Below are 26,655 nucleotides of genomic sequence, written 5' to 3' on the forward strand. Positions count from 1 at the left end.
AAGCATACCTCTACCGCTGCAGTACCTCACACAGCCAGCAGGTGGCACTGTCATCCCACGCTATATCCCTCAATAGTTTTCTACAGTGAATTTTCTTTCTTTGTGGTTAGGTTTTGTGTTCTGTGTAGACAAAACCTTCCTACTATCAGCTTCAACATCAGAGGCGGCAACTGCAAAGAAAGCGCCAACTTGCCTCGTCACATCGTTAGATTAAAACACGCCTGCGGACACAGTCGCTCTCGCTTCAAATCTTTAATGACATCAAATCATCATAGAAATTCAAACAGTTTCGTGATCGGCCGATCTGGTCTCCCACAGAGAGTCCGTACGATCACACGTGACACTTCTGAGGCCTTTTCCTCTGTCAGGAAACTGTGGCTACAACTTAAAGTTCAGTCTTTCTCCTCTGTGTGTTTAGTACATCTGGATATGCTGGCGAACGCGGGGACGTGGGCTGAACCTGGATGAACACATCTATTGTCTGGCAGTGGGGAACCCAGCTTACCTTCACCCTTCTTCAGGTCAACAGTTGATGTCGACTCTTCTCTCGAGTGAAAAGGTCAAGGCCTTGCACTTTTCAACAACTACCCTCCATTGGATTTCTCAGTGAGCTGTCAAGTTTTTTTTTTGTGTGTGTGACCCGACTTGTCAAAGAGTCACTCGGTCCACTTTCTTCAGTCGATCCGTTCCTGCTTCCTCCTGAGAACGATCTGCAAACCTTCGTCCCCCTCAGACCCAAGGGTGACGCAGTCATTCCAGGGTCTACCCACCATCATCTGGGGAGGTACTCCTGTGGAAGACCACTAAAGTTCCTGCTCTGAAGCGCCTGGTCAACCGTGAGAATGAAAGAGTCGATCATGCGCCTCATGTCAGGAGTGAACGGGTCAAAGGAGGGCCTCTGGGCCCCAGGACGCTTGAAGTGGCCGTCCTGGTTGCTCTGCGCGCACAGCAGCCTCTCCTCAGTGATGGAGACGTTTAGGAAAGCAGCGACCAGTCGCAGCTGGGGGAGCAGGGCTCTCTGCAGCTCCTCGTAGTGCACCACCAGGAGGCGCTGTCCAAACTTCAGCCAGCTCAGAGCGTGGGAGGCCCACCAGGGGGCGTAGCTGGAGACAAATTCTGGCCACTCTGCAGATAGAAGCAGGGAGGATAGATGGTTATTTCCTGGTAATTACTAGATTATATTTTAATGTGCCTTCATCAGAAAGATCTTCTTACATTAATGTTTAAAGACAAAGAGCTCAAAGTCTGGTGATTAGCAGAGAAGGAATTATCCTGGAGAGCGGGCAGAACTGAGTGGGTGGATGTTTGAGTTTCAGTTTGTTTGAAGAGGCAGAAAGGAAGCAGAACACAAGCTGGCTAATGCACAAAAACACTTTAATCAATAGCAACCGTGTTATTAAATCATCACTCCTCCCAATATCAATTTCAACTCTTTTTTTTGGGGGACTAAACGGTCTATAAAGATAAAAATGATTCAGTCTAGCAGGCGGAGAATAATATGAATGTCAACCATACAAGCACACGCACACACTCGTGGCTCAGGTCATTTTGGAGGGACCAGTAAACCTAACAGTCATGTTTATGGTCTGAGGGAGGAACCTGGAGAAAACACAGTCACAGAACCTTCTTTCTCCAAGCCGGTCCCCACCTCTTCAGGCCGTACCCTGCATCAAACGCAACGACTGCTGGAGATGAGCGCCAGACGGATGAATGGATGGATACCAGTGAGTCCTGTATCATTCTAACTGTTAGGCATCCTGATGCGATCAGTTTGTGGAGCTGCTTCTATCGCAAAGGAGTGACTCTGGTCAAGAAATCTACCATTAAAAAAAGTTAAGATCCAAACATCCTCTAACAGCAGAGGACTGTTGTGAGATTTCAAAGTGTAAACTCCAAGCACTGAGCAGACTAGAGCGAGTCGACATCATTCAGGACTTGGTTCAGAAGTTCATGTCAAGACCGTCAAGACCTTAAAACATATGCTGTTTATTGGTCTATGGTTTAAGACAGACATCAGTTTTGTTTAAGACAGCTAATCCCAAACACATCAGTTTGGCTTTAGCCGTTTTATCTGACAAACTTTGACCCGTCCAGCCCGCTCCTGCACACCGGTTGCGTGTAGTTGATCCGTGTTCAGTGATTCCGAATGTCCGTGCATTTCTGAAATATCGCTGAGGAGGACTTTTATTTCACACGATGAAGAAACTTCCTGTTTGAACTGTTTGAGAAGGAAAACTCCTTGACCTGCTGAGCAAAGAACCGTTCAGAGAAGATGTGTGTGTGTGACTGTGGAATCGTTTCCACTGAATTACCTTTTTGTTAAAAGTAAACTAAGAGTCAATAATATACTGACTCTTCTAGCAGTTTATTGTAGTGACAAACTTTTTAGTAATAGAAAAAAAAATATTTCTAATTTAGAACAGCTTTTCATACATCTCTATCATTTCTAGAAAGGTAGGTGTTTTTTGATGGTCTTATGAAGGAAACAAGATTGTGTGTGTGTGTGTGTGTGACCGTGAAGGCTTGCCTCACTGTAAATAATGGAAATGCGTGACAATAGGATCCTTCAGCAGAGCCGTAAAGCACTCAACCCTGAGGCGCACCGTTACCTTTGCTGTCCCACTGCGCCTCGGTGGCGTGGCCCAGATGTCCGGCACACTTGCGGTTGAATTCAGCTATCAGAGAGCGGTACGGGTTTCGAATCAGCAGGATGGCTGAATCGAACATCTCGATTTCTTTCTGGCCACTTTCGTGCGTCTTCACGCAGACGCTGCGGCCGCTCTTCCAGTAATCCTTCTCCCCTTTGAAGCCTGGGATGGGAGAAGAAAATCGATCAGACAAAAACGCGACTGAGAAACAGTCCAGCCGCTCCGTTCCTCTCGGCCGCGCTGTTTCGTACCTCTGTTGTAGAGACTGCCGTCGAAGTAGAAGCTGCCGGTGTAGTAGCCGGTCACGAGCTCAATCAGGTGTCGGACCCAGGTGTTGCCCGCGCCCGGAAAACTGGAGAGCGCCACCAGGGAGGAGGATCTCTGAGGCAGAAACATTCTCTCTTTGCACCTGGAGTCTGCAAGAAGACATGATTTTCTTTTATTCGGCGAACTGTCGGCTGTGTTCCCGGCAGATGAGCGTCATTGAGGAAGCTGAGAGCCCAAAATGGAGTCATTTCCAGGACAACTTAGACACAAAAGCTGGTACGACACCAACTGCAGCGTGACTGTGAGAGCTCTGAAATGGATCTGAGTCGAGATTTCAGGAAATATGGAGAGGGAAAAGGGGCTTTCAAGTGTAATTTCCTACACTGTCATTCACTAAGTGGCGTTCCCCAGAGAAACCAACACAGGGTTCAGACACAGTGTCACGGTATGCACAGCCTTTATCACAGGCTATTCTCCTCAGATAAAACAGAGCAGCTGAGCGGCGTGATTAGCAAAAAAGTCCCGACGACGCGGACGGGAAACATTCAGCTAATTATTAGGCCGCATGAATGTTTCAGCTCCTTTCTCTGCTCACCCCACAGCCGCCCGACATGCGTGGAGGAGAGACTCTCACCGAGGACGGGGGTGTGATACACCTGGTAGTGGCCGCTCTCCGGCGGGGCCGTGGACGCGGGTGTTGCCGTGCGGTTCGGGGCGCCGCCGTCTGCGCACCGCTGCTCGTCCGACTGCTGGTTGATGTCGAAGAGAGACGACGTCCAGGTGCAGAAACAGTGGGGTCTCTTCAACACAGCCAGGGGGAGCTCCTGGAAACATCCACAATTACAAATGACTCGTCAAATTTTTAAACCTTGATGGGGTTCTTTTTTTTTTTTTTTTCCTCGCATTCTCTCGTGTTACAGGCTTTTCTTTGAATTTTGTGAGAGTGGAGGACAAATAGACAGACATACATTTCAACATTTTTACAGATGAAAATCTGAAAAGTACGGCTTGGATTTTAACTGAACCTGCCTGGAGGCCCAGAGAAGCGAATCATTTTAAATAAATTTATAAAATACACACATTATGTACATTTTTATATATATATATATATATATATATATATATATATATATATATATATATATTCATAATAGATGTAGATGTGTAATTTATTGTCCCCAAGGGAAACTTTGTCTTAAACACTGTACGCTAAGCAAAGCTGCATTTACAATTTAATACACAACAAACAATAAAAGCCATGTAAACACCACAGTAAAATCATAAACACATACTGCTAGTTCTCTACATACCTCTGTCTAGCAGTAGGGAGCGGTGGAGAAACAATAAGCAGAGTTGGGTTTGAAAATAATATCTGAACCTACCAAAGTGCAGCCGCCGGAACCGTCAGGTCGGTCAAAGAAAGCAATAATGTGGGAAGTGGCTAAAAGGCCCGTGGTCACTCTGGAGGAGCAGCAGAGATCCGCAGCAGAGGTCAAAATGTATTCGTCAAAAAACAGGATTCTTTGTGTGGCAGATCCCCCCAACTAATCCCTCATCACAATGAAACATGATGGCAGAATGAAGCTGCTGTTCAGCAGGGATGCTGGCAGCTGATTGGAGGATGGAGAGAGCTCAATATAGAATAGGAGGCTTAGTTAGCAGCAGCGTGAGATTTATTTGTTGAAATGGCCCAGTCAAAGTCTACAGCTAAATCGAAAAGGACATCTTTGGCAACATTTGGACGCTGATATTCTCCATCTTACTCAGAGCTTGAGCGACGCTGCGTAGAATAATGTTTACAGCTGGCTGAGACCCAAACAGATTTTTGATCTGCGGGTTAAAAAAGTGAGAAGCTACTTATATGAGGCACTGAATTCTCCATGCCGTCTCCTCTGACTCTTTCTGTTCCAGTCGGTCTCATCGCATCTCCAATCCATCCCTTCATTTTTCCTCGTGACGTTTTTTTTCTCACTCTTCCAGCTCCAGAAGGTGAGAACTTCCAGTGCCGGGGCTTGGAGATGCTGCAGGGATCTTCTTCTCACTCCGGTTATGCATGCCTGCACTCACACTACGCGACGAGAATTAATCACGCTGCTGTCAACAGCATGCTGCTTTCCTGTTTCTCCCCCACCCCCCACCTCCCTTTTCTTTTTTTTCAGTTTTTCAGCAGAGCTGCAGCCGCTAAGCCTTTAGAGCAGAACTCAGAGAATTCTCATTAAAAGCACATTAAAGCTTTAATATTCAGCAGAATTCAAAGAGCCGTGTTCTCCCACATGTGATCCGGCAGCCCTCTGAGCCGGCCTCCTCTGTTCCACTGCTGGGTGCGCTAAATTAATCATCAAGCCTATCCCTTTTCCCGAGCCGGGAAGCCAACCTTATCGGTGCACGTCTCGATGCAGGACTGAGCGGTGAGGTTGGGCTGAACGGAGTGGATGGGGAAGGCGCCGACGGTGCCGTTCGTCAGCTTGAAGCAGCCGCGCTGGTGAACGTTTCTGACTGGAGGGGAAGCAGAAACACACGACAACAGATGGGGGAAGGGGGGGAATAAATAGCTGTGTGTACTAGTTGAACAACAACAAGCTGAAATAGAAATTTCTCTTCACAGGGTAATTTTTTTTTTCTTTTTTCTCGCTCTGACAAGATTCCATGTGCAGACTTTCAGAAACAGGAAGTGGAGACTCTAATTTGTCTGCTGAATCTCTGCAGACTGAGTAACACATTCACAGCTCGGCTGCTGATCTCCGGAGAGAATGAAGCTTCCGATCGGGAATGCTAACGCTGTTTATGATTGTGATTATTTACAGCAGTTGCCCTTGCCCGGGTCGGGAAGGAAGTGCACGTCTTTATGGAACTAATATTGCAAGATTAAATCATGGGGCATGAAGTAGCAGACACACCTCAAAAACTCTTCGCCGTTTTCTCACAATAAACCCCCACAGACCTTCGTGTTTTTATTTAGATTCTATGCACATTTTGATAAAAGATTCATGTTGAATCTTTTACTCTATGTCCTTTATGCTTGTTTTTAAAAGTAAAAAGGATAAAGTGCCAAACACTTATGAAGAGGAGGGAAAAACTACATGCTATGCAAAATGTTAAAAAGGCTCAATATTGAAGTTTTCAGCCTTCGTGGAAGAAGACATTCCATGAAAATGAAAAATAAATAAATAAGGGTAGAGATGATTCTGAGCAAGTCATCTCAGAATCATCTCTACCATGAAAAACGGTGGTGGCAGCATCATGTTGTGGTGAACAGGCTAGCTTCTCAAAGATTGTGGCAGGATGGATGCACTGCAAAAAAAAAAAAACATAAAATCTTACCAAATATTATTTTTGTCTGGTTTCTACTCCAAATATCTCAGTACACTTGAAATAAGACGTTTCAGTGATAAATAAGAGCCTGTTTTTAGCCAAGAACCTTTTATTCATCTGTACCTCCGTAGAGCATCTTCTCTATTTGTAGCGTCTTTGTGCAGGTGAACCTTCATTTTCAAGTTAAATCATCTTCAAATGTTTTACAGTGTAGAGTTGGACCTGCATCGTTTACAGAGCGCTCACAATGGGTTTCAACATAAATGTTGTACTTTATTAATAATAGTATTGAGAATCTGCTGCAAATGAAGTGAAAGTAAAAAAGGAGAACATCCCCGTTGTCACTGTTGTTTTATTGACGATTTCTTTGTTGAAACTTAATTTTCTTACTTCGTTATAAACCTGTTTCTATCTGTGATGCCGTGAAGAACTTTGGTTTGCTGAGCTTGTTGTTAATCTGCTTCAATAATAAACTTTGAATTGAGCTGAAATAAAGAGCAGAGTCATTTTGTTGAATGGATGAAGTCAGTTTGAAAGACTTCTTTATTCTTCTTTATGACGGTCTCTTGGAGACAAACACTGTTTTGCGATTTGTTTTTATTTTTGAAAAAAAAAGAAGAAGTTGTTTTTAAGTAAATGGTACAAGAAGAAATGACTTGAAAGCCCAATGATAGGAGCCAAGCTATTCAATTTCATCTGCAAACAGAAACCAGCAGCAGCGGCTCAATCGAACAAACAGAAAGTTGGTTTAAAAACTTGAACCTCAGACTGTTTCTTATCTTGTCCTCAGGCTGCGCCGCACACTCAGATGTCTGTCTTACTTTTAGGTTTTTCGGTGCATTCCTTGGACATCACCATGAAAAAGCAGCCAGCATTTACAACGACCGCGCTTACAAATGTGGCTCGGAAAGAGACGGCAGCGGCTTGACGCTCTCTGCATTTGCAGCCGCAGCGGAGATGATGACAGCTCCCAGACGGCCGTCTCACTAATACGGAGAGCTTTCTGGAACGTTGCTCTCCCAGGTGTGGATCAGACACATATAATGACTGTCAGAGCAGTGATGGAGGGTCCTGTCCCCTATCCCCCAGGGTAAAAAAAAAAAAAAAAAAAAAGTGGACATTTTCAGCCTCAGTGCAGGCTGGGATGTTAAAAAAACAGATTCTAAATATATTTTAAAAGATGATTGTTTTAAGCTGCAGAAGGCAGGTTTGTTTTGATCGCCCCAGCTCTTCTGCACACGGCTCATCCAGACTGGACGGACGGATCCCCAGCCAGCATGCCTAGATGGGACCCAAGTGGGGGAAAGGAGGGCTGATATATGGGTCCCATATGGTCTGCCCTCCTTTTCCCCATGGGGCCCACCTAGGCATCGGCGCTTTTCACCATCCTTATCGGCTCCTGTCGTTTTATTGTGCTGTAATACAAATCTTCTTAGTGTGGCTTGCAAATTAACATTTTAATTTTAAAATGTTAATTTTAATTTTAAAAATTAAAATTTGCATCTTCCATTCGGTTGTAAGATACTACAAAAAAGACATCACTGCAAAAACACAAAATCTTACCAAGTATTTCTAGGTGCTTTTTATCCTTTTTCTTTTTTACAGAAGTTGAACCAAAACATACTAAAACTCTGCCACTTGATGAATTTTGGGTAGAGCATATTTACAGGCAAAGGTTCATTTTAATCTAAACTGCAAAATGCAAATATATTTTTTAACAGTTTCGGCCTATAATCACAGCTATGAATGTGTTCGAGAAAATTTGTCCCTTTTGTTTAGTTTGTAGCTAAGATATTTCCCTGTTGTAACATTTACTGACTTCAAACTATGTTTGATCTTATAAAATTGCTAATTATTGTGCAGATAATGAAATATACTGAGTTAAGCCCCCACACTCCAAGACTTTCACACGTGTTTAAATGCCAGCTCAGATTATCAGTCTTTATGCTTGGCTGCCTGTGCAACAGTGTGACATAACTCAGGGAAATTAAATCAGATTTAATCCCTACAAACAAAATCATCATGACGTCAAAACCCTGTGTCATGGTGCCAGCTCTACATCAAAAGCACACACACAAAAATTGGGGAAAATAAGCACACACACAAACACACACACACACACACACACACACACACACACACACACACACACACACACACACACCAATTTCTTGGCCCCACTGGTAAAGATGTCTGAAAGCCTTAAAATAAATTCTTCCTTTACTGCAGCAGCAAAATGTCACACTGAGAAATTCAGAAAAAAAAAAAAAAATCAACAATTAATGTGCGTACATTTACTTAGTGGGGAAAAATATAACATGTTGCTTAAAAGAATACATAACAAAATCAGTGGTGTTGCGACAACTCGCAAATCTAAATGTTTGAAAGTGTAGCTCCAGGATCTATTAAACTATTTTACCATCTTCTACTGGGACTGGAAGTGTCTGCTATGGCCCACTATGGAGCATGGTGGAGAACCTGTGATGCTGTGGGCTTGATTCTCCTTCAAATGCAAGAACTACTGAAGAACTGGAAATCAGTAATCATTGGGGTAGAACAACAGGAAAATGACTCAAAACATTTGGCCAAATCAGAGAAGGTTTACAGATTCAGTTCTGGTTTGTATGAATTTCTCAAGAATACATATTTTAAACTAAACACGGTTTGAAATACGAGGATTGCAATGAGCATACAAGACTCAACAGACACGAATAGAGACATAAAATCAGATACCGTGCTGTGTGCACGTCTGAGGAATTTCTAGCCAACAGGATTTCTCAGACCAGATGTGCTGCGTATGTTTTCACATCAACAGCTTGCGTCCCTTCCTATAGCTTCAGAATGGAGCTGGTCCTGTTACTGCTGCTCTCGCCCGCATTAATAGCAGAGCGCTGTGCTCCCTGAGGGGAGTTGACTCACATTTTCTGTGACCTGGCAGCTGCTCCTCCACCTTGTAAATGGAGAGACGGCCCACGCCGCCACAGGGAGACCCCCTCTCGCCCCGGCACACCAGGCTGCAGTCCTCCTCCGGAGCCTGTGGGCTGCTGATCCGGTTCCCACAGTGACATTCAGCGCCGTACTCCAGGCCGGCAAACTGGTATCCACTAACCACACACACACACACACACACACACACACACACACGGAAGCGCAGTTATTTCCCTAGCCAAAGGCATTTCATAACCTCAGATTCTTCCCCTCAGGCTAAGTCATCCCGCAGGAGAACATTAGGTAAGATTTCACACTTATCATTTAAGTCAGACGTTCCTGTAATAAATATATCACGTCCCCTGAGATGGTTGTCAGTGTTTCTGCTCATGTTCTCGTCTGACTGCGTAATGTCCTCTTCTGCATGAGCTGCAGTCACCTCTGATCTGCGCCCCGTGACTCATCCTCCTTGGTCTACTTTCATCCTTCCTCTCCTTGGGAAAGCAGAGCCCTCATGAAAACTGACCTTTTCATCTGCTTCCTTTAAAGCTACCTCGTAAATTGCCTTGTCATTTTTTTTTTTTTTTTTACTTTAGTTCATCTCTGTAATTGGCCCGCTCAGGTACACACAGCCTGACTGCTCCCTTTGCGGACTCCGGCTTGGTTGGCCAGAAACGTGACGACCGACTCTGAGGGAGTTTTCACACATGATAATCGGGTTTTCTGATTACATTTGTTCAGCTGGCGCAGTTTAAAACCAAACCCTTTGAACAACCTGCTCACCTCCTCACATGTGGTGGCGCTGCACCAAGAACCACCGAAGCAAACGACGCAAAACCCTCTGAAGAAGACACCGAGCGCAGCTCCCTTCTTCGCAAAATGTAAAGGAAAATGGCGCGGCCTTTAGCGGCTCTTGTATCTTTGGTAAAATGTCACGAGCAACTTCTCCCTCTAGCGTCAGACTTTTACCCAGAATGCCCTTCTCTATAGTTCGCTTTCCTGCTTTTTGCTGTGATTTAGAAAAATAATACCAATAATTCAGAGAGGTCATTCCTCGACTTTGCCTCTGAAGGTGGCTCCAGGTTTGTTTGAAGGTCAAGCGCTGACCCCTCTCCCCCTCCCTTAGCTCATTTTCAAAGTAGCAGAGCTTCAGAGGAAGCATTTCTGAAGACTGACATGTTCTCTCTCTCTAACCGCAGCGGTCGGCTCATTAGGCTTCCCACAGTAACAGACCGAGCACAGCACCCCCAACCCCTCTCGTTCCCCAGAATTCCCCCAGACACCTGGCTGGAGACACAGGGGCCATTCATGGTGGAGACAGGGATCCTAAAGCTTTCCTCACACAACGGACCCTCTGTGGGCCCCTCCACAGGGATTACCTTTCCGAGCAGGTGTCCTGACACAGGGAGCTGGTCATTTTGCGCAGGTCATAAAGCATGGTTCCGCCCAGGGCTCGATCGCTGGCGTTATGCAGGAAGCAGCCCATGTAGGTTCCTGCATGGGTCAAAAATAAAAGCAAAGTTCAGTCAGAAGGAAGCATTTAAAGCCACAGCAGTCAGAGTATGTAGCTATTATTATTATTATTATTTAAAGGGAATTATTTATTTTTTTACTCAATTTTTATCTGGTTCTCTGCACATCCTCACAACTAAAGACTGAATTCAACATGCAATGGAACCTAATAAAATACAGAAATGCTCCTGCAACCGAACTGAGTTAAGCTGAAATAAGCTAAAACAATTTGTAGATTTGTTCCCAGATGTTTTGGTTTCCAAAACACAAAATTACCACAGAGCCGACTTGTGAGTCCGAGTGATGGTTGCATTTATTTCAGCTCAGTTACATGAACAGATGTAAAACGTTAATACAGAAATCATCAGTACTGCAAACGCAGAATAAAATGATTGGAAATGCGTTCAAAACGTCCCTATAATTCAGTTCAATTGTATTCTATTATATTTAATTTAATTTAAAAAAAAAACTTTTATTTTTTGTTTTACTCAAATCTAAGTGTGTTCAAAGACTCGGTGGATGTTGATGCTGCAGAAAGAAGGAGCTTCACTAGCAGTCAGTCTTACAACGAATCTGAAGACACCTCTGACTAAAGACTGTTGCAGCATGACAGCCTTATGACTGTCATGACATGCTAAGAGCAGAGATGATATGTCACTGGAGCACATCCTGCGTGACATCATCAGCTGTGCTGGAAAGTGGTTTAATTCTCAATGCTTTGACTGCTCAGCAATGCCCCCTGCTGATCAAAAGCTGAAGGCAGCAGGTTGCGCAATAAAAGGGCTGGCGGTACTCTCGTGTTGCATGTGTTGCTTAGTGAGGAGCTGAAAAACACACACGCCTGTGTATTTCTGTGTATTTTAAGCGTGTGTGACTGAAGGAAGAGACATGGACTGAAGGCAGCATTGATTAGGAAACATCTCTCCTCCACTTTCACTCATTATGGGGGATTTATCTTTAGATCGAGTGTGTTGTACCGTCAACCCCAAACCTTTACTTAAATAATGTGCATGTTTTTTTTTCCATCAGCTTGCTAAAATAAGGCAAAGTCACTTTAAAGTTAAACGTATTTTCATGAGCAATCATACATTCTGTGCATTTTCAGGGCTGTTGCTGGAAACTAATAATGCGAGAGTTTAGAAAAACGGACAGTTGTTTAGTTTGCTCATTACTGAAGCTCTACTAGAGCAAACCTACACAGAGCCGCTGCACTTCAACAAGCTTAATATGCGCATTCTGAGTAAATAGAACCTAAATATAACACATGTCACCCCAGATGAACCAGTACTGAGTTTCTGTAGGAAGCCATAGTGGCTACATTATTTCTCATCTTAAAATTCTCTTTTTGCTCTTGTTCAGAGCTTCGGCTCAAGTCTTCCATCACCAGTTTTATATCCTCTGTTACCTTGAAACGCATCAGAATCTCCCAGAATGATTTTAGAGAGCAGTGTCCCGGACCGGTTGCATTGGCGACCCAGTCATTCATGGATGGATGGCTGTGTTGGAGTTTATTCATTTTTGTCTCTGTGCACCTCCCAGGTTTGTTAACCAGTTTGAGGACCCGACCAGAACCCCTCAGTGTAAATTACCTTGAGAAATAATGAGCTCTGGTTATACATAGAAACAGGCTTTAGTGCCGAAAAATGATCAAATGTCACAAACCATACATGTCAAACAAATGGAACAGATACAGAGATACATTCACAGTCCAGCACTGGGGCCACACTGAGCTCACCTTATGGATGCAACCGAGTGAGGCGAGGATTGTAGCGATTTCAGCTTTTTATTCTTCTCTCCAATCTGTACCCTCCTTAAAGGGTAGTGTAATCAGTTTCAGTCTGTTAACGTTTGACTGGCGCCAGTCACACATAAACATGGATATATCAGCTGCAGCGTGTAAGCAGAAAAAAGAGGATAAAAGAGATGGAGGAAAACACAGGATGGATGGATGGATGGATGGATGGATGGATGGATGGATGGATGGATGGATGGATGGATGGATGAGGAGCATTGTTGCATCACTTCACGTGAACATTGCATGTGATGATTGGCTGAAGGCGGAGTTTCACAAAGAGCAGCAGCTTCTTAAAGAGACAGAGGCCCAATTTCAAGGTGTCAAATCAAAGTTATTTTGATGTTCAGCTCTGGAAGAAATGAAGAGCCCACTGCACTGAACCCCAGTGAGGACCTCACGGTTATTCCACCAAATATCGATTTCTGAAATCTTCCTGAGTTAAAACATCAGTATTGTTGTTTCTAAATGAATATGAAGTTGTTGTTATTTTTTTGTTGCATTATCTGAGGTCTGAAAGCACTGCTTCTTTTTTTTTTTTTTTTGTCATTTTCACCATTTCTCATTTCCTGTAAATAAATACAGAATTTTTGCTTGGTATTTCAGAGATGCGTTGTCAGAAGTTCATAGAAAAAAAGAACAACGCTCATTTTACTCAAACATAAACCTATAATAAGCAAAATCAGAAAAACTGATCATTTTAGGTGGTTTGTTATTTTTGTTTGCCAGAGCTACACATACAGCATTTTTGTACCGACTGAACATAATATAGTTTCTTGACTGTGTAATAAACTGTTTCAGTCCCGGACCCCTGAGTTAAGAGTCGAGCCCCTATCTCTGACACACACTCTAAAATACACAGTTCGCTGCACTGCGGAGCTGCGAGGCTGAAGCAGCCTTTGTGTTTCCACTCAATCAGAATAACTGTCCAGCATGTACTGTCAGCCCTAATACTGGCATTATCTGTGTCATGTATGACTGACAAGAGGCAATCATCCTCCCAGTATTCCAGTTATTCTTAATTCTAATTATTTTGAAGCTGCACACTTTTCCTGGAACAGGAGCTGCCCATGCGGAAAGAAAGCAGCAACAAATAATGTTCTTTGTCAGGCTAATACGATGCGCTGACAAGATTAAGGCAGCGTATAAAACGTCGCCTGAATTCGGTCTTTGATGTTATCTTTGCTGCATCATCCACCACTCGGCTGACACATAAAAGCACTCCTTGGGAAACAAAAAAACAAAAAACAGCTCCTGTCACCATAGCTGCATATGCATTGCTTTTGTCTTCAGACTTCAATTACTTTTTTCCCTGAGGACTACAACTGGTATATTTTTAAGTTCTGTGCTAAAAGTTATTTTACAAACCGTATATTCTGAAGGGATTTGTATTGAGTTTCTGTTGCGTCGAGTGCATGGAAACATACCCTCCAGGTGAGCTCTTTGCTTTAAATTACCATTCCTGGATGAACAACAGCTTGAAGGTTTCAGTGAAACTGAGACTTCCTGTTGAAGTTTTCTTCCAGCACAGACTAGACTGCCACCGAATACTTAAAGCTGGATTTAAAGGGCAATATTTGGTAAAAATCATCTTTTTCCAGCTTTATATCGTGTTATAATGTTTTTCCCTCAAGGCGACGTACTTGGAGCGTCGCCTTGATTCTGTCATGAATCACTGGGGAATCCTTAAATCGCCTGTGGCAACCATTCAGCTGTGGAAAACACCTGGATGGACCAAGCACCGCCTTTAATGCACAGCGACTCCCCTTTGACTCCCCCGTTCAGCTCCTTCAGACTAGCAAACACTTGGTGGAACTGATCTGCTGCTTCTCAGTGCACAGCTAGTAAAAACGTTGTTACAGGGTTAATAGAGGAGCGATGTTATGATGACTTCCTGAAGGCGGCGTTTCAGAAAGAGCAGGAGCTTTTAAAGAGACAAAGGTCCGATTTCAAGGCGTTAAATCACAAAATCAGTCATATTTTATATATAAAGCATTTTTATAACAACTGGAGGTAATACAGTTGGCTGATAGTGCTATGAAATGTCACTATATGCCTGGAAAATACATAATACCGCTCCTTTAGAACGTGTTGGAAATGCACTACATGCGGCAGGGTTTGCAGACAAGATGGGAGGAAGCTATGGGCCGTGAAATCTCTGGATGTCAACCGTCGGCGTATCGAATAAGTGATTCAATCAGGGCCTGACATTCTTTAAAGCCCATCCTGCCAGGGGGTGCTGGAGCAAAGCTGAGTCACCGGCCGCCTGTGGGCCCTGGAGAGTACCAGCGGAGACCGTCAGGAAGCGCTGTGTGAAGACATTAAATGCAAGGAGCTACCGGAACCAGGCGAACGACGAGTGTTTGAGGCATCGCCCAAGGTGAGACCCCCCTCCTATCCCCTTCAGCCGCCCAGAAGGGAAGGTTAGTTCTTTAATCAAAGTGAGGGAGAAGCCCCAGGCGTAGCGGGCTCAGGGCTAATGAAGGGAAGCAGCTTGGATTCATAGACATGACAGAAATGACTGCATGGAGGACTGACATTGTTGGGCCTTTTTAAACACTCAGACAGATGGCTACGCTGAGTCGGTCCCTGCAGGACTGGATGGAGGGAGCTAATGATGGGAGGACAGAGGGAAAAGGCACATGCCTCTGAAAACTGTGAGAGGCCATCAAAACGAATGAGAGAGGAGCCTATTGTTAAGTAGCTGCTATCTCTCCCAAAAACTGAACAATTTGCAACGGCTTTGCTAAAATGTGATAACATCTCCGTTTCTGTTTTTGCCACAGCTGTAGCGAGTGATACACGTGTTTGCTTAGCTTGTGTTAAACCTCTGACACCTTGTTCACGTTCCATAGTTTGAGAATCATCCTTGGAAAGCACAACGTTTCCTCCTGTACACCTTGGACATTTATTACATACTGATGGACCTTGGAGGGAGCCTGAATCTGTGCCGCCAAAAGGAGAAAAGAGCATTTCTGTGCTTTAAGAGCCCACAGTTGTGATCAGATGTTTTATATATTGCCTACCATTATTCACCTGGGGCATATTTGGCTTTAACAATACTTTCATTCAACAAGGAAGTTTGTTTCCAGCAAGAAATGTTACATGACACACGTCTCTCAAATTAATGTAAAATTTCTAGCAATTGTATGTTTTTTTATGTACATTTTATTTTTTAGAAAATGTCACTTTGAAAATGAATGTTTTACTGCTTCTAAAAATCAAACATGGTCAACATAATTTGACTTTTTTGAAAAAAACTTCAATGAGACTGTCATAGCTAAAGCTTCACAGAAACTGTTTGAAGACGACAAAGTGAATGCTTTGGAGTGGTCCAGTAAAAGCCCAGACCTCAATCACATAGACCTGAAAAGAGCTGTTCAGAGCTGATCCCCATAAAACCTTGGCCATGATTCTCTTGCAAAAGAGATTTTCAATCTCAATACAATATTCATACAACTGTGTTGAAAAGACAGAAAACTTACTCATTTTTCCATCTAGTGATGAACAGGAGTAAGTAAAACAGCCCGCAGCATGAAGCCACTGCCTCACCTAGCATTCAGCTAGTATTTTTAGGATAAATGTCGTTGTCATGGAGTCAAATCAAGCTTTTGGACAACTTGGTTCAACTGGATTTTTCTTTTTACAGCACTTGAAAAATCTTTGCAGGCTCAAACATTTGGGCTTTAGTCCAGAGACGATGTGAGATTTGGAAAACAAGATTTGTGTTGGATGGATGTTAAATGACAGCTAAGGCTTGGCTGGGTGCCTCATAAACCTCCTGGTTTTGCATCTAATTATTTCTCTGAGAATTATGAGCACTAAGTGAGGAAAAGCTTAAATACACAATTTTGACGCTGCAACACATTTTGTGTTTTAGATCGACCAAGTCGTCCTTACTGTCAAATCTTAGCTGTCAGAGCCCAAAGCTACATGTCTTAACATTTAACAAACTGGGAGTAATTTGACAACTAGGATAAACTGGAATGTGTGATAGAATTTATTAATTTTTTTTTTTTTGTAAAGTACCTTGAGACAACATTTTTTGTGACTTGGCGCTATACAAATGAACCGAACTGAATGAAACTGTTCAAACACTCAGACTGTTTTAGTCTCCTTCAAAACAAACAAACAAACAAACAAACAAAAAAACAAAAATCATTTTGCAATACTATGCTGCTATTTCAGGTCAAACAGAACAGGCTCTGTAAGCCTCAGGGCTGAGCTCACTTGATAGAGACGAGTTACAGTTTAATCTCCAGCATATGGAAAAATAGTCTGCAATTTTATAAGTTCAGGTTGGTTTGCAAATGACTTGTAAATCTATTTTTCATGATCTACCCTGGCTGAGTCAAATGCAGCTGGACAGATTTATGAATTGCTGCTCACACCTGCTCAGAAGTGTTGTCCCAAACAATCTTATCTCATGTATTCACCTCACTGCGTGCCCTTACAGCATGTCCCAGAGCCGTTTTGGAGCCGTAGGTGAGATTATCTTAACGTTGTGTACAAGGTTTAATCATGAGGATGAGCAAACCCCGCTTTAATTTGTTTCGCAGGTGATCTAGAAATGCGCCGCTCGTTTTAGCCGCATGTTGGAGAAACTCTGTCACATTGGTTCTGATTTATTCTTTTTCTAGACCTGTTTTGGTGGAGACGTTACTTGTCGCTGTATGAAAAGAAACGTGGAAGTAAAAATTGTAATTGCAGAAAGTAGAAATTGACTTCTAGAGCTATCATGAGTGGATCGAAGTGACAAAAATGTCCTGCAGAGTAGCTTTACATGTTGTTGAACAGCAAAACATAAAAACTACTTTATGTGTTCAGTGTAAACTATAACATATCATCAATTATTAGCTGAGATCGTGGTACATTAGCTTATAAAGCTACACAGCATCTACACTATCTGCAGCATAATGAATAGGCAACTTTGACTTCTTTTAATTAAGCCAGCCAAAGAAAATCAGACCCTCAACATGAAACAAGAGCAGAGCTGCACCATTTTCATCCATTAAGCACAAATAACCTGACAAAGAGGGAGATGTTCCTGCCAAACAACACATAGAGCAGCTTTGTTCTTCGCCGGCAAGAAAGGCAAGGTCCAGTTATTTAATATGCCAAATTTTCTAAAGAATGAAAGAAGTTGATTGGGGAAAAGAAACGGTTCTTCCCTATTTAATGCTAAGGATTCTAAGCTTTATTCTGTTAGCTCTAATAACGTAGCAAAAGATCAAAGTGGGAGCAATGAAAATAACAGATGTGCAAATCGTTGTTTATTTTGATCACAGACTGAGGAAATGGCAGGTAACTGAGGAGGAGTAGTTATTGATTTAATTCCATCATATAAAGTGGATGTGAGTACATGTGTCGTATTAAGAAAGAACACAGGGTAGTAAACCAGGGTAGAAAACATTTTCAAGAGAACGACTTTATGCTAACAAACAACACCTCGATTGTCAGGCTGCTGACTCACTAGTGGCATGAACTGTGCTGTGTTTTATTCTTACTGAGGCTTCCAGACGTTTTTATTTTTGCAAAAAGATGGCCACACACACCTTTTTGGCATCTCGATCAAAAAAGCAATTCAACCTGGAAAGACTCACATGAAAGAGAGTGGAATTAGGGTATTTAATAGACGAGGAAACAAAATGATGAGAACAAAATAATAAGAGTAATAGTCTTTGGCGGTCGGACCCAGTAGGAAGACATGGCTCTAGTATGCGCTGACTGAGAATGAGCCGCGATGCATGAGGATTAGGGAAGTCTTCCTCCCGGGCCCGGACACTGGTGGTGGAGAGGTCATCAGGGACTGAGTGGATATGGAGGAGCAGTGAACTGAAGGTGGAGGAGGGGTGGCGGCGGGACGAAGCTTGGCCAGAAAGCGGCAGCGGGCGGACATCGGGACTTTATGAAGGGAGTGGCGAATGATGATTGGAGGAGATCGGCGTAGGAACGCTGCCGTCTGGATGCGACACGACTTGATTGGATGAGCAGGTGAGATGAATTGAGTCTTCCAGGCTGAATTTCCGCTTAAGCTTCATTTCATTTTCTTGGCACAGCTGTGGACAACCACGGATTCTAAGTTTCCAGGAAAAGCTGATTAAAAAGCTGATTAAATACACCGTTTGTTGCTGTTGCATACTTTATTTTGCAACATCACAAATGATCGTACCTCGGCTTCAGGCTGAAACCTTTCAGGGCCGTCGGCACCACAGACCTTCATTACTTCCTTCTCTGCTCATCAGAGATGTACGATGCTGCGGAGATCGGTTTTGATTGATTGCAATAGTTTGTGATGTATTTGTTGCTGCCTCAACAAATACATCAAATAAACGTTAAATAAAAAATTTTAATTTGTCTGATACCAACTATAAAGTGGGCCAGTATCACTGATACCGAAACTGATACCAATACTTATTACAGAAGTTTGATCATCAGAATTCTAACCATCAGATGGTTTTGTGGTTTTTCCTTTGAATTGTTTAGTCAAAACCCAGGACAGAATTTGAACAAAGTTGGTAGATGTCTAAAAAAAATATATACTCTGATAACATATTGGCAAGACAAACAATAGAAAAACAACCAATTTGTGTGTTTTGCATCTTTTCCTTAATACATCAAATCAATGTGCATTTGAGAGCAAATCAAAACAACATGTTTTATTAATATTAGAGAAACTGTAATACGATAATAAAATAAATTTCCAAAGTGAATCTGAAACTTAAGCATCAATTTCACCGCGCTAGTATCGATCTGATTCCGATACCAACTTGGGATCGATATTATGGATATTTTGTATCGATTCACCTACCTCTACTCTTTGCCAGACAGACGCTTTCGAAACTGATACAATTCCTGCCCGCAACATTTTTCATCAGCATTAATTCGCCTAGCGATTGAGCAATCTCATTCCATTTCCGTTTTAAGAAAGGATTAAGTGTGCCTCTTTTAAAGAAAGAGACAGAAAGGCAAATGTTCCACCAGAGCAAACTCCTTTTGCTCTTAACGTTTGAACAAAATGGTACAAGCAGTGATAAGCACTGTAATGGATTGGAGGAAATCTGAACGAGCATGCCAAAATATTTTAAGTCTACTTAGCAAAGAGCACATGCTTGGATTCTATTGCTTTAATCCTCACTGGTATCCTTTTTTTTTTTTTTTTTACTGTGTACTGCTTTGGCTCGCCGAGGCTTTTCGTCCTCTGGTTCTGAGAGGGCCGTTGAGCTCTTTCTGTCGTCTACCAGATCTGGGGCACCACACGTAAAATGTCACATGAATCTATAATGAGGCTCTTCTGACTGTTCTGGGGTCACGCTCATCTCTTTCATACATGTTGAATGAAATCTGCTGTGAGTGCTCTGTGAGCATTGTACAGAGAATAATTCCTCGGCTCCTGGCTATCTGAGATAAGAAGGTACATTACCGAATATATAAAACACTTGTATGTGTCCCTTTATTCATACATAATTCACCGGCGAAAACACCAGCCCAGATCGTCAGCCTTCTGCAGCTGTATGTCAGACAGCAGACGTAGCTGCGCTTTCTTTCTGTGTGAGTTTAAATGAAAAAAAAAGAAGAAATGCGCTTGAGTTGACTCACACAAAGGGACTGAAAGCCACATACACAGCGGGGCAGGATTAAAGAAGAGGACCAGAAAACAACTGAAATGGCAAACTATATGTATATTTTTACATTCTGAACCAGAACTGACCAGATTTGTTTTTTTTTGTTTGTTTTTTTTCATTCATGAGAAATCATTCACTTTGCTTTACATTCGTGTAAAGCTGGTCAGTCAGTTAAACGTTTTGGAGACAAAACGTTTCCCCCCCCCCCCCATTGAACGCTTGATGTCTGCTTCTGTAGCAAAACTGGGTCGGCTCTTCACTCATTTTGCTCTAAACACATAGTCTGTGGAGAGGGAGCAGGGCGGGGGTCTCATTCATGCCTTCATGAGATGGGAACACGCCTGAGAAATGAACCGGTGACCAGAATGAGACAAAACAAAACCGTTCTCTAAGTGTTTCTAAGGTAACTGGTCTCTCAAATCGCCCTCGGCTTCAGGTTTGCATGTCTGTGTGTCTGTGTGTGTGTATAGTTGTTTGTCATGTGGGTCTCTGTGTTGTCCTATGACAACCCAATGATCATTAGAGATAGGCACCAATTGCCCCATAACCCTTATTGGACAATAATGGCAATGAATGGATGACCAGTGAACACACCACGTGGTAGTGCAACCAGGTCAAGGTTTGAATCAACTAAAACTGGCATTAGAATGTTTGTGCTTAAAAAAAGGTAATTACAAACTCTCTGATTGGTGCATTTCTACTTTTTCTTTCTTAGCTTTTCAATCAGATCAAATGCAACCAATGACTAAACTTATTAGGATGGATTTCAACTGAAATTCGCAGAGCTGGATGAGTGTCATGATGTTGACCGTGATGTTACTGCTAAACTTCAATCAGCTAAGCCGTTGCCACTTGACCAAAGTTCATTCACAGCAGGCCACACAGACAGTGACGTTGAACGACACACCAGAAAAAAACAGAAAGGACCATTTTCACACAGAGAGGTGTTACTTTCAGGCATAACTCCGTCAGTAAACCCTTACCTTTGTGTCTGCTGCTCCTGTGCTGAGATACTTTCTGCTCCGGACTCTCTGGCAGCAGACTGTGAAACCAGCGGCGGTGTAAGTGTTGGACCCCGAGGCCACGGGAGCCGGGCCAGCTTCGCGAGGCTTTGACTCCCCCGCCGGACATGGCCTGAACGGCGGCCCATCTGGAACGCACCCTCATGCCCATGCCCGCCGCCCCGAGGGCAGCGGGAGGTGCGACGAGAGACAGCAGGGGCGGCAGGCTGGGGGGGTTGGGCTGAGCCGCCCGGATGGCGGAGCGCTGCAGGAGGAGGATGCTGCCTGCCATCAGGTAGGCGATGCCCAGGCAGAGCAGCAGCATCTGGGCTCTCTTCAAGAGGCAGTGCAGCTTGCTGAGGGGCACCACCATACCTGCTCAGTTCACTGCCTCCCACTTCAGTCAAAGGCCATTAAATGGTTGACCGAGAAGAGCCGGAGGACCACTCCAAAATTTTGCAGAGCGTTGGAGCTTGTGTGTCTGTGTTGGTCCATGTTGTTGTCAACACCAGCAGTAGGAGACAAAAAAAAAAAAAAAAAAAAAAAGGTGGGATATATGAATCCAGAAAGTTCCTGAAAATGATGGGGAGAAAGACACAAATTAGGGTGATAGACTGAAAATGAAGGATAACATTCTGAACATTTTAGGGAAAGTGACTATCTCTTTATTGAGGCAGTTATTAGCAGGAAGTCAACATTATGACAGAAGCACAAAGCTTAGTAGGTAGAGGCATTCAACAACCAAACTGTGATGATTTGACTGCCGGGTTTCCAAAGCTGCACCTCTTTTGGGGGTTTCTTGTTCTGCATTGGTCAGTATCACGGCAGACTCATATGAACGTTAAAAACTCATAAAAAGTTTTTTATATAAACACTTATAACATGTTTGAGACTATAGAATTGATTTAAAATGGTAGAAGTCCACTTTGGTCTCAGAGAGCATTGATATAAGCGGTTCGTTTTACCCCAAGGTGTAAATCTACTGCAGTTTCACAAACCAATAGTACTCTCTTAGATCTATTTTTTGTCATTTTCTTTGCATAATTTTCCACAAATATCAGCATCCCTTAAAGAAAAAGAATGCATCCATCTTATTCTTCCAAAATGTCTGTGTTTGTCTTTATCTTAAAACTCACAGAACAGCAGTAAAATACTTTTTTAGATGACAATTCTCCAGTAGCAGATGTTTATCAAAAGCCGCCTTTATTCAAAAGCTCATGTAACATTCTAAATGAGGTTGATTTAGCTGGACTGAGGGCAAAGATGGTCAAACCTACAGGCTAGATGAGTGACCTGGCCTTTAGGTTCGGCTGTTTTCTACTGCAGGTACTGCTCTTAATATTTCTAACAGAACCTCAGTTCAGTTACAGCGAACCATCCCTTTAAAGGATGGTACAAATATTGGAACCCGACACCACAGTGCACCGTCAGGGGTCACAGTGTTGCACCTGATCCTTGTATATCAGTGTTGTCGACACATTTATGAACGTCCAGATGATTTAGATTTCTCCATTTGTTCTTGAAATAGAAAAAGAAATAATGAACTTGTTCTCCATGAGTCTTCAGCTTAAAATCCCTTCACCGAAACGTCATAATATGCGTTTCTGTAGTGAGAGATGTCACTTTCCTACCCTGGCTGCAAGAATATATGCGTGATGTTCCCCGCACAGTGAAAAACAAACAAACAAACAAACAAAAAAACCCTGCAGTGATAAAAGCTGTGGGCATTACGGGCGCTTATGAAAAGGGGGAAAGAGGGTGGGGGGGATTATCATAGCAGCGCGCAGATCAACTCTCATCCTGACAGCGATAAATATAAATGCGATGAGCGACACACACAAAAAAAAAAACACACACACACACACACATGGAGAAGCGGCACCGAAGCTCGATCAGAACCGGTGATCGCAGCAGGCAGCGTTTCGTGCATCCTGACACGGTGAGGAGGGGAGCGGTGAGGTGAACCCCCGCTGGTCGGGCTGGTCGCCGTCACACGTCGTTATGTCCTTCACATCCACTTTTCCTAACCGGGGCTCTCCCGACAGAACGGGGGGGACAGAGGAGGAGGAGGAGGAGGAGGAGGTGCGGCGGTGCTCCCGAGAATAACAGCCCCTACCAGAAGCAACAGTTTGCACGACGATCGAGTCCGGATGTCCAAGTTGTGTTCAACTCTTGTTTTTATTCGCTAATAAAACAGACCGAACTCATGCAAAAAAAAAAAAGAGAGAGAGAAAATTAGATTAAGATTTGATGGCACATGGCGCAGGAGGACAGACGGATCACTTGAGGGAGTGAGCACGCATCAGTCGTTGAAGAAGCCAAGGTCTTCCATCTTAAGCCGCCCTCTCTCTCTCTCTCTCCCTCCACCATTAAGGCTCAGCTTACCTTCCGATCGCTCCTCTCCCACGGCTTTGTTGTCCGGCATGTGAAGGTCCGCTGGGCTGTTTAGTATTTCCCACAGCTGCTGTTATGTAAGGTCTCCATCTCTTTCTCCCTCTCTCTCTCATACACACACACATAAACACACAGGGACTCTGAGAGCGGACGAGCCAGCGCTGCTCTCTGTCGCCCTGAAAAGGTTGCCGCGGCAGGCAGAATGGGAGTGTGTGTGTGTATGTGTGTGTGTTTTGTGTGTCTGCTGTGGAGGAAGAGGAGGTGATGGGGAGGAGGAGGAAGAGGAAGAGGATGGGGGGGGGTGGAGGGTTGGAGCTCAGGCTCATTTACATTGGTGATGTAAACGCTTCACAGCTCCTCCACTGTGCAGACAGGAGAACCGAGTCCAGCAGCCTGCAGCCTGCACTGCAGCTCCGCCGTGAACCCTGCGGAGCCTCCTTATTCCTGCAAATAAAGTTTTTATTTTTATTTTTGTCGTTTGACTCCCCGGTCGCCTGATTTATGCCCCATGATCATATATGGTCGTCTTCACTTAATGCGCTTCATAAATTTTCCGTGAGTTATTATTATGCGTGACGTCCGCGTTGCGTTCGAAGCGCGTTTCAGCACCACGAACAGCGCACCGTCTACCTGCTGCCCGCCCAACAGACAGGACAACTATGCACTCACAGGTGTCTGCGACGTTCAAGTCCAACCATACTATATAATAATAATAATAATAATAATGTTAGAGATGTTCCACAGAATCATGGGAAACCTTTAAAATAATCACTAGAACCTCATGAGTCATGCTGGGAATTTTCTTCAAAATGTGATTTCATTGAATTAAATCTTGTACCAGAACAGCTAATAAGATTTTCCTGAGGAGGTTATCATTCGGGAAATCTACCATCTTTACGGATCTATAAGCTAGTTTTGTGTACTGTACCTTTAAGAAACATTTACACCGCTGGAACTTTTCACATTTGTCACACTGCAACCGAAAAACGTCGATATAATTTGTTGGAAATGTGTGTGATAGACCAACTTTTTGTCACCCTGAACGCACCATCCTCAGAGTGAAACAAGGCGGCGGCAGACTGAATTACAGGGAAGATGGATGTAAAGGAGGACGAATAGTGGGGAACGTTTTAAGGAAACCTGGACCAGACATTAAACAGTTGAACATTAGAGCTCTAGTGGGTTAGAGCACTAAAGTCCAAAGTCAGTCCTCCGGGGTCAGTATCCTGCAGGTTTTAGTTCTTTACTGGTTCATCAGACCTGAATCAAATTATGGTTCATTAGCAGACATAGATACTATGAAGAAAAACACTCAGAGAGAACATAGTCAACAGCAAATAATGCAAATTGGAGGACAGTAGAAGAAGACAGTAGAGTGCGGAAAAGTGGGGTCAGTTAGCTATCCATAAAGCTACAGAGGTAGCCTATGGCTGCAGAAGTAGCTCAGAAAGAGGCATGAGAGAGAGGCTGACTGCAAATAGATGGTTAGGGTTAGGGTTTACCTTTTTAAAAAATAAATTAATTTTGAAAGCAATGTGTCTTTATCCTTCCATTTTATCATTATCCACTACTTGGTGTCAGATTACCACACGAAATACCAAGAACAGGCGCTGGACCTGCGGCCGTAAATACACCGGGGAGTTACGCTCCACTACTTTTTGTCAGTAGAGAAAAAAAAAAAAAGAAAAAGCTGAAAAAGGCTCTGGTTTCCAAGCTGGCGAAACAACCTGGAGGTAGAGCAAACTGAAATGCCCCGCAGTGACTAAAATGCCATTACCTTGCCTCATAACCACAGCGCATTGTGTAAGCCTGTCTGGGTTGGTTATGTTGCCCAGTGGGCGTGAGCCGGAGTAAACTGTTACCTCGCCGTAACCCCCCGGTGGGTGTCAGCTGGGCTCGGGGCTTCGCTGCGCATCCGGCGTACGAGGAGCGACACGGCCTCCCACGCCGAGCGTAATACCGACACTGTTATTATTCCAATCAGCCTTCGTGATGCTGGAGCTTGACATTTTGCCCCGTGGCGACGCTGTGGAGTTGCAACCTTTTCTAACTTGACCTCTTTGCATGAACAGCTGCAAGAGGAGCTTATCTGCAGGAGTTCATTGGAAAAGGATGAAGCAAATCCCCAACAGTATGCCTAGTTTTCTTTTTTTTTTTCCCCCCCTTCCCCCTATTATATTTTCCTCATGCGTCTTCTCCTCTCTGCCCCATGCCGGCTTCTCCAGAGGACAGGGCCATCTGTCCTCTGTGTCGCAGTCAGTTTAACCCTATTCAGCCCTTTAGATCGGCCAGCGTTCAGATCCTTTGTTGCTCAGGCAGGAGGCCTGAGCTGTCAGTCTGCAGTCTAGACAATAGAGCTCCAGCCTTCTTTCTCTCTCTCTCTCTGCCTTTCCGTGCCAGCTCACAGACATTGATCACCTCTGACAAGACAGAAACACTTGCTGTTGTCTGTCTGCAGCACAGCCACCTCACTGACTCCTCCGTCCTGTGTTCCTTCTCCTCCTCTGTTCTGCGGCAGCGCTCTGCCTCCCGAAACGGTGAGTTGTTATTTGAAGAGGAAGCTTAATGGACTTGGAGAGCGTCGTCTCAGAGCAGCTCCTGGCAGAGCCAAATTATATTCATTTCAAGCCGAGAGTGTACGCTGTAAGGAGAGAAAAAAAAATATTGAAGATGCATTTAGATTTTAGCAAAATTACAGGAATCTATTTTGTTGTTGTTGTTGTGTTTTGTCATGCTCCAACTAAAAGCTTCACAGATTCCCCCTCCCCCCCCCTCTTTTTTAAGGCAATATACCAAAACAAAGAGATGGACAAGTGTGAAGTGGAAGGAAGATGATTTTTTTTTTTTTTTTTACAAGTAAAAATCGTCCAGAAAGTGTGGAGGGCACATTCAGCCTCCTTATGGTTCACATGGCGAAATTCAGCTGATTTTCAAACCTGAGAGACTGCACACGTCAGTAAAAAAATAAAAAAAAGAAAGAAAGAAAATTTTAGTCATGACAGGTTTGGTGTCGAGCTGCACATCACAAACAGGCTGATTTTACTCATCGGCATTCAAATTTCAGACAGAAAATCTCAAATAACCTCTCGAGACCAAACATGAGTTCATGGCCGACTGGGGAGAAGCAATCAGAAACAAACTGAAGTCTTTCATGTTATGTTTCCACCAGCTGTTCA

The 26,655-nt window shown here is 43.6% G+C and overlaps 1 protein-coding gene across 1 annotated transcript; it reads right to left on the reverse strand.

Annotated features, from left to right (window-relative positions):
* Nucleotides 1-236: 236 nt before the first annotated feature.
* wscd1b (WSC domain containing 1b) lies at nt 237-23,750 on the reverse strand. Its single transcript, XM_015049047.1, has 9 exons — nt 23,471-23,750; nt 21,068-21,658; nt 10,535-10,649; nt 9,147-9,331; nt 5,290-5,411; nt 3,550-3,739; nt 2,900-3,064; nt 2,610-2,810; nt 237-1,125 (listed from the first exon to the last, which is right to left on the reverse strand). Exons 2-9 carry the CDS (start codon nt 21,456-21,458, stop codon nt 773-775), a joined length of 1,722 nt encoding a protein of 573 aa, XP_014904533.1. The 5' UTR covers nt 21,459-21,658; nt 23,471-23,750; the 3' UTR covers nt 237-772.
* Between the last annotated feature and the right edge of the window lie 2,905 nt (nt 23,751-26,655).

Source organism: Poecilia latipinna, unplaced genomic scaffold (genome assembly GCF_001443285.1).
Source record: "Poecilia latipinna isolate Pla-1442-1.1 unplaced genomic scaffold, P_latipinna-1.0 Scaffold922, whole genome shotgun sequence".
NCBI classification, from domain to species: domain Eukaryota; kingdom Metazoa; phylum Chordata; class Actinopteri; order Cyprinodontiformes; family Poeciliidae; genus Poecilia; species Poecilia latipinna.

What these genes read in the sequence shown, in the direction of transcription:
- wscd1b (XM_015049047.1), bottom strand. Translation starts at nt 21,458, where the DNA reads ATGGTGGTGCCCCTCAGCAAGCTGCACTGCCTCTTGAAGAGAGCCCAG. An exon ending in CAGGACACCTGCTCGGAAAG is followed by an intron (nt 9,332 to 10,534) that starts GTAATCCCTGTG and finishes GTGTGTGGTTAG; the next exon opens with TGGATACCAGTTTGCCGGCC. An exon ending in GCTGCCAGGTCACAGAAAAT is followed by an intron (nt 5,412 to 9,146) that starts GTGAGTCAACTC and finishes CTTCCCCTCCAG; the next exon opens with TCAGAAACGTTCACCAGCGC.